The following is an 8,528-nucleotide window of genomic DNA, read 5'->3' as shown; positions in this document are numbered from 1 at the left end:
CTCGTGCTCATTTGCGGCGCGCGCTAGTAGGAAAAAGCGCCGGAAGAGAAGGCACAAGAAAGGAGAAAGCAAGCAAGCTTCATCTACAAGTAGCCGGCAAGTGTCACAGCCATGCTGCCGAAAACGACGCGTCACAGGTCCGATGAGACTCCATCGAGCGAGCAAGATAGGCGGGGGCGTGCGGGAGGTCTCGGTCCCATAGCGTCCTCGTCCCTGGGCGTGGTGCTGACGCTGAGCGCAATCACCATCGGCCTGTCGGTGCTGCGCTACCTACGGAGCAACGGCGACACCCTAGGTGACGTAGGAAGGGGCTCCTGGAACACCTGCCAGTCACAGCTGTGCCTGGCTCACTTCCGCAGGCTTAGAGACTCGCTGAACCGGACCAATTCGCCGTGCGAGGACTTTTACCGCTTCGCCTGTGGCTCTTGGCAGCCGCGCGTCAGCGCGGCGCAAACCGCCTTCCGAGACCTCTTGGACGTAGCCCAGCTAGACGCCATTCGGTACCTAGAAGCACCAGCCACGCCGACGTTGGAGCCGCACGGACAGGGCAGGACGGCAACCGTTTTGCCTAGCGGGAGAGCCGCCGCACAAGCCAACAATGCCCACCCCGGACAACGCAACCGCGCCGAACGCGCGTACCACTTCTGTCTGCAGCGCGGCGGGGACGTCGCAGCGGACGTGGCCACTCTGAGAGAGTTCCTCGCCAACCGGTCGCTGTCCTGGCCCGATCGGATCACGTCGGTACCCGCTGCACATCAACCCCTGGACGTTCTTCTGGACCTGGACCTCAACTGGAACCTCGGCCTATGGTTCTCGGTACGAGTGTCTCCTCCCTCCGCCCCGTCACCAGGAAGCAGAGTCACCCGCCGTCTCGTAAGAGTCTCGCACGGCATCGTCTCCGGCGGCTGGAAAAAGGCGCTAGACGCCGCAGTGTCGCGCAAGGAGTACAAAGCCCGCGTGCGCCGCTTCTACGACGCCCTCAGAACGAACAACTTCGTGCCCATCAGCGACAAGGACGTCGAGGATCTGCGCCACGATGAGTCGACGATCGCCAGTGCCCTGTCTGACGCCGCAAGCGGTGGCCAGATCGAGATGGCCTTCCCGCTGAAGGAGATTCAAAAGCTGGCCACGCCTCGCTTGACCCCCGCCCAATGGAGCACGCTGCTCAACTGGCACCTGAGAAAGCTCAACGGCGTTAGGGTGTCCGAGGCTGACCGCGTCCTGGCCACAAACGTCAAGTTGCTGCAGGCCGTAGACACTCTTCTGGGCTCTCTGTCCATAGATGCGGTGCTCTACCAGCTGGGATGGTCTCTCGTGCAGCTGCTCGGATGGATGGCAGACCCGGCGCTTCCGGGTCGACCTGTCGCGACGACCCAGTCACAGGCTGATACCCGGCGCGCCGACTGCTTTTGGGCAGCGCAAAGGGCCTTTGGACTCGCCTTCCTTTCCGGCTACGTGGGCGTTAACTACCCGGTGTCTGTGCGCACTGCGGTTGACAGCCTCCTGATGACCGTCACGCAGACAGCGATCAACCTGTTCCTCAGGACGCCCTGGATAGACCGCGAAAGCCGAGTGGCAGCCGTAGAGAAGCTGCGGCGCGTCAACGTCACGCTGTGGCCGCCGGATGCCTACCTGAACGGTTCCGCTGTGAACGCAGTCTTGGAGCACTTCCCGGAGCCCGGCGGCTCCGGCATCCCCATGCTACGCTTCTGGCTCGACTCCCTGGCCGCGCGCAGGGCGCTTATAGCAACGAAGAAGGAGCAGAAAGGAACCGAGGCGGAGAACGCCTTCTTCTTTTACTCCGAGGACTTGCAGTCTCAGCAGCGGGCCCTCTTCAAGTACCACTACTTCCCGAACGAACTGGCCGTCTCGATGCACGGTCTTCGCAGCCCCCTCTTCGTCCAGGGAGGAGGCCGCGCCGTCAATATGGGGGCCCTGGGAGCACAGTACGCCGCCGCCCTGTCTAGGGCGTTCGACCCACGGGGCGTCCTTGTGGACGGCCGCGGTTCGACCTCCGGTCTCTGGTGGGGCAAGGCGTCGTACAGGGAGTACGAGCGAAGAACCGCTTGCCGCGCGGCCGGTCCTGACAGCGTCGAGTCCTTCTTCGAAGGCCTCGCGGCCGTTGAGATAGCGTACGCGGCCTTCAACGCGACGCGATCCATGAGTGAGGGCAACCGGCGCGGGCTGCTGCTGAAGCGGCGACCGCCAACGTTCATGGGCCTCTCGGAAGACCAGGCCTTCTTCGTATCCTTCTGCCAGGCGTCGTGCGCCCGCGAGCCTACGGACAGGCAGCGGTTGGCCTGCACTCTGCCGCTGAAGAACTTCCGCGGCTTCGCCGGGGCTTTCGCTTGTCCGGTCGCATCCGCCATGAACCCGGCGACGCGCTGTGGCTTCTTCGAGGGACAGCAGCCGGCGCCTGTCGCCGTCCCGGCGACGTCTGTGCGACCGCCTGCGCCGACGACGCGCCGTAGATTCGGGGGCGATGGCGACGATCCCTTGTCGCTGCAGCCGACGCCCTTCGGAAGGCACATGTTCTGACTGGCCCTTCATGCCAGATTTTATAACCTTTTTATTTTTTTTTAATCGCCTAGAAAACGTCCGGGGGAGAAAGCTCAGGGGCATTCCGTGCTCCAGTTAACGCAAAGTTGACGCGCAATTAAAGAAGCGCATTTGTCCAAATGATACTGTCTGCGTGCTTGCATGCAGTACGCGCGCGTTTCTCGAGGCGTCGCGGTTTTGACCTGCTGCAGCCAAGTCACGTGCAGACGGCAAACGGGAAATTGTAAACGTGAGGAGCGGCAAGTTTGGGGCAGCGCATTCATACTTCACGGCGTGGAGCACGAAACCAGCCATGAACTTGGCAAACTAATGTTTGTTATGGCAGATAAAACGCCAAACTTGAATTTCGCGACTAGAGCGTAGCGCCGTTGACGTCAGTACGACGTCACAATGTTAATTCAGGCATTATAGTCACCTTCTTACAAGATAAGCTTGCACAAAGTTACAAGGGTACTGTTTTTCGTACTTAATTACAAACCATGTAGACCTTGTTTCGTGAAAAATAGAAGGTCCGACGTTCCGACGTCGTATAACGACATCTATAAATGTGGTTTCACATGATGAAACATTCAGTTGTAAGCGTTCGTCACAGCCATTGGTCCTGCTTCAATGTGTGCCCCTTAAGTACTAGTCTTCTTTTGCGCTGCGAACCTTCTATCATAATGAACGAGCTAGCATAAACTCCGACATTATTCGTCACGGTCGTCTGCGCACTGAATCGACAGTGCATCCCGTCGCGTGAATCTGCAGCTCCAAATGTTGTAAGAAGAGCGCATAATCTTTCTATAGCGTAAGTGAAAGAAGCAAAAGATGTCAGGCATACCTGGGACGTGACACTCGGACACATCCTTCACCGGTATTTTTTTTTCTAAACTTCTCTAACGCAGACCGCCCAGTTCTTGCCCGATACCACGTGTATGGGTATGTGCCACTTGTGAAGAGGAACGACAACAATAATATCACCGTTCACGCAATCTTACGGTGGTTCCCTGAGCACGTTCTACTTAATACACGCCCGACCACATTCACACATGCTTATATTGTCACGTGGTAGTGACGGTAAAGAACACAGTAGCAGTACTGTGAAAGACAAAACTAGCTTTTATTGGGCGAACCTGTGCCCACAAAACAGGCTACAATTAAAGCGCAACGATAGCGGCGAACACAGTCGGCGATCGTCGTAAATATGATCAGCGGGTCAAGCGCGTCGGCTTTTATAGAGCAGTCGTCGAATGTTCCAGACTAATCGTTCGGACCCGCGTGCCTTCCACAAAGTTCTACACCATTCGCGTTACGCGATAAAATCAGATAACACAAGGTTCGGCGACAACAGACAGCCGGGTAGAAGCATCGATAACTTTCCAGAAACGTCGGATACATGCAGGCGCGTCCCTCGCTGTGCGATTACAGTTGTTAAGCGGCGAAACGTGGTCGCCCGATAAAGATAAGTACACGTGTCAATATGATACCACGATTGACCCTATAATGCGAGATTGCGGCATAATGCCACATTTTCTTGCAACTATATACGCCGCTATATGGAGGACTACTACATTGCACCGAAACGACCACTTAAAACTCTTCAGAACAGCCTCAAATACGACCTCCGTGACGTACCGACAAATAAAAATAAAGCGTGAACGGGCCACAAGGAGCGCTTTCTCATAACTTGTTTTTTTGTTGTTGTTGTTGTTGACACAAATACATAAGTGAATTACGTTCTATACTCGCGGACAACTTTTTGTGGCTATGAAGGGAAAGCTACGAAGGCAAAGCGCGCCCAAGTGAGAGCGCTTCTGAAAAGAGTCCCGCGTTTTCATCCGCGTTAGTTTAAGCTGGAAAAGAGAAAACATAAACACCTTATAAGCAACACTTAAATAAGACAAGACACACCGCTGAGTGTGAAAGTTTACTTATTTTGCGGCTTTTCCGATCCGCGTCTGGGCAAACGCGAAACCGCCGCACATGGAAGCTGCGTCGATTCAGCGTCTCTTCCGAGCAACCGATGGATGGATGGATGAAAAACTTTATTTGGTCCTGCAAGTAGTGATAATTAACCACTAAGCGGGTCGCTCCCACGTCGGGACCGGTAGGCCAAGCCTCACGGCCACGTCGTGAGCCTGCTGGACAGCCCAGAATTGCTCATCCAGGCCCGGGCTGCGAAGTGCAGCCTGGACCTGGAAGTGCAGCCGAAAGCACTGTAAAACTCTGGCGGATATACTTGGCGCATGTAACACATGTGCAGAGGCTCCGCCCCCGTGGCTTATACCCCCCAAAGCACAGAAAGTTGTCCGCGAGTATAGTGTTTTACGTGCCAAAACCAATATATGATTACGAGGTGGACGCCGTAGTGGGGGGACTCCAGATTAATTTCGACCACCCAAAGTTCTTTAACATGCACCCAATTCACAATACATGGCCTTTTTTTTTATTTTGCCCCCAACTCCCGCTCCGCCGTTATCAACTATATAAACGGCCGTATTTCACACCAAGCCTTGCGCATCTTGCAACAAGCGCCCCGCTCAACCGACCATCAGGTTACACTCGTCTGGTTCCCGGCTCATGTAGGCACCGTTCACCCGCACCTCCCCAACCTCAACGAGGTTACCCACTCCCTAGCGCGAGGCCTAGTTAACCGCGCGGGAGAAGGGGAGGCTGCCCCCACCGGTAGGGATCGCCTGACACGCTACAATGATCTTGTGAAGTCCTTCTACTTAGAGCGTAGAACTTTCCCCGGCCCACACAACAAACTATCCCGAGCGCAGGCTACAACGTTCCGCCTGCTACAAACCAATACTTACCCCTCGTTACAACTTTACAACAAGATCTACCCAGACATTTACCCCAATCCCACGTGCCATATCTGCAAGACACAGCCAGCCACCCTTCCACACATGCTTTGGGACTGTACACACCAATACCCCGACACTAACCCCACGACCCTCTCGTCGAGATGGCACGCTGCCCTGCGTAGCCCCAACCTTGACGAGCAACCCTGGGCGACCCAGCAGGCCTGCGAGGCGGCGAAGAGGCAACACCTCGACGTCCCCACGTGGGAGGCCTGGGCCCAGCCACCATCTCTTGCTGGTTTCAATAAAGTTTATTCAGTCAGTCAGTCATGAAATGCGACAGGCGCGTTGCCCGTGATTCGAGCCCGCGACCTCGTGAATTAGCAGCGTAACGCCAAGACCACTGTGCCACCACGGCGGGTAAATACAGAACATATGATCTCATGATAGGTAATATGAATGAATAGCATTTATTGATAGAAAAGAAAGAGAGGTCGACCTGAGCTAGTGCGCTCTAGTCTGCTACTCTGCTCTGGAGAAGAGGGAAGGGGAGTGAAAGTACTGGGATGGATGATGATGATAGGTAAAGAAAATAGCTCGACTCATGACACCTTACCCCACCTCGTGAATCAGTTGAAGATCTTGCTGCGTTTCGCGTTGGGCTTAAAACTCGGGCGGCAACAAAATTGAAATATGTGGGGCCAACGGAGCGCGCTGAGGGCGTGCTAAACACTGCACTACAGTGCCGAGATTGCAGCGCAGGGCGCAGTGCTGCAGTTCGCCCCCCCCCCCCCCCAAAAAAAAAAATCGACACGCTATTATGAAAGCGCAATAACCACACGGTATACAGCGATGGTTATAACAGACGACTTGAGGAGTAATCCTAAGCGTGCTTTGTCTAGGCTCCGACTACACTCGATTTCCCGGTGAAAAGTGCTCTAGAACACTGCGTACGCTATTGCGAACTAGGTTTCAAATACTCGATCATGGCGAGGCGCGTCAACCGACCGCGTCAAGCACACTTCACGAAGCGAGCGTGCGCGGCGCAGCGGTGGAGGCACCAGCTGAGGTCACACGGAAAAGAGCGTCATTAAAACTTCTCGGGGTTTAAAATGAATGGTGATGTGCACACCAGCCCCTGTTCAAGCCATTATAATTAATGGCACTGCAACACATCACGATATATGCGCTTTCTGTTGTTGCACGCACGCACGCACGCACGCACGCACGCACGCACGCACACACACACACACACACACACACACAGACGCACACTCATATATATATATATATATATATATATATATATATATATATATATATATATATATATATATATATATATATATATAACATCAATCACTTGGTCCTGGACACACTTATGTTCTTTCTAATGTCTTGGACACACAACACATACCGAAATGATCCCTGGTGCTACATATGAGGCAGTGAAGATTGAGAAACGGAAGTTTGGAGTTAATCACGATGCGACGACTCGTAATTAATTTATAACGACAACCGACAACCTACTAAATTCATCTACAGTCTATGAAGTCAGAAGGCAATCTGTATTTTCCGAGTCATCCTCTGTACATGCTATGTTCTTTCATTTATTGATTAGCAATATATTTAGAACGGATTAACAGAGAGGTCCAACCATTAATCGGCAATCGGTTTACGGCGAGGCCTATAATAAAATTGATCGCTTCGTAGTTATCAACGTACACTTATATTGTCTCTATGTGACAAGATCTTTCTTTCTATGAGATATCTACATATAATATCCCGTATGATTCACTTATTATATACGAGGTTTAGATGCATGTGCGTAAAACAGTTCATGGGGGGGACTCGATATGTTGGTAGGCTTAGGGGCCGACAGTTGGCATCGGCGTGGTGTACGGGTCGATGGGCATGATGACGTAATGCTCCTTGGGAGGAAACGCCATGCAGTAGTTTGCCGTCGGCAGCACCATCTGGCTGGTCGACGGGCAGTTGAAGGCTGTGGCGAACTCAGGAGTGTTACGCAGCAGGGTGTTTAGCCTGCGTATACAGAACGCGCGTGCGCGCAGAACGAGGAAGACGTCAGCACACGCACGCACGTACGCAGCACAAAACGTGACGTCACACTCGCGGACCGCTCTGCTGTTGGGCAGGCGGTCGAGGGTTGAATGCCCACGATCGCATTACGATGGAGGCGGAATGCAAAATTTGCAGGACGCTTAAGCGTCGCCTTTAAGAGGAAGCTTTAGCTCGGGTGCTCCTATCCAAATACATGTAAAAGGAGAATTCGTTTTTCTCGGCAACCACTTCACCAAATTTGACGGGGTTTGCTGCATTTAAAAGAAAAGCTTAAAATCCAGTGACTGATGGTTTCGAATTTTCGATTTAGGTCGTCAAAGTTTTATAAAAATTTGGCGAAAATCGCAAATTTTCAGAAAACGAAACTATCAAGTTTACAATTCTGTAACTCAGTAAGAAAAAATGATATCGAAATTCTGTGAATTGTACCTGATAGCAAATCTAAAGCGGACAAAATTGATATGTTACACATGAACCTCAAAAAATGGAGTGATGTGTAATTACAACTTTTGCAGAACCTTTGTAAACAACGTAACAAATTCACGTAAGATGTAATCTGACATATCAAATTTGTCCGCTTTAAATGGTCTAATGGATGCCGTTTACAGAATCGCGATATCTGTTCTTGATGCAGAGCTATTAGCTTGTAAACTTCGTTCTTCTATTTTTTTCAAACGTCTGAACTTTTGAAAATCCTTTTAACAAAATTCAAGCCCTAAATCAAAATTCCGCTTCCAACAGTCACTAGAATTTAACTTTCTCCCTCAAATGCAACAAATTTCATTAAAATCGGTCCAGGGGTTATTTCAGAAAAAACGTTTTTGCGTTTTTACATGTATTTGAATAGGCCGCGTCGGAGTTGGGCCCGAGCTAAAGCTTCCTCTAAAGTGCGGAAAGCGATTCAAAGAGTCCCGACTGCTTCGCACGCTTCCCGGCAACTGGAGCGTGTGTAACCGTAACGCTTCCCGTGAACGCTATGCACGTAGGCGAGCTTTCTGGTGGAACCACCGCGGCCTCTTGCGTGTGCCGCGATGCGGCGGAGGCGAGCGCCAGCTGGAGTTGTTGCAGGGAACCGGGCGCGCCGCTCCGTGGCCCCCG

At 52.5% G+C, this 8,528-nt stretch overlaps 2 protein-coding genes across 5 annotated transcripts in view; one reads left to right on the top strand and one right to left on the bottom strand.

The window, feature by feature from the left end:
* The first annotated feature begins 111 nt into the window (after window positions 1-111).
* On the top strand, window positions 112-2,538 carry LOC135917969 (endothelin-converting enzyme 2-like). Its single transcript, XM_065451614.2, has one exon. The coding sequence runs from the start codon at window positions 112-114 to the stop codon at window positions 2,536-2,538; it is 2,427 nt and encodes an 808-aa protein (XP_065307686.1).
* A 4,391-nt stretch (window positions 2,539-6,929) lies between these two features.
* The window catches only part of LOC135917977 (neprilysin-2-like), a 65,701-nt gene continuing 64,102 nt past the window's right edge, over window positions 6,930-8,528 (bottom strand). For all 4 annotated transcript variants that reach the window (XM_065451624.1, XM_065451625.1, XM_065451628.1 and 1 more), the window contains one exon: window positions 6,930-7,391. In XM_065451624.1, coding sequence (XP_065307696.1) covers window positions 7,217-7,391 — 175 coding nt within the window. In that variant the 3' untranslated portion in view covers window positions 6,930-7,216. The remainder of the gene's footprint in view (window positions 7,392-8,528) is intronic.

The sequence above is a fragment of the Dermacentor albipictus genome, chromosome 9, assembly GCF_038994185.2.
Source record: "Dermacentor albipictus isolate Rhodes 1998 colony chromosome 9, USDA_Dalb.pri_finalv2, whole genome shotgun sequence".
Taxonomy (NCBI): domain Eukaryota; kingdom Metazoa; phylum Arthropoda; class Arachnida; order Ixodida; family Ixodidae; genus Dermacentor; species Dermacentor albipictus.
This window is presented reverse-complemented; position numbering and strand designations above follow the sequence as displayed.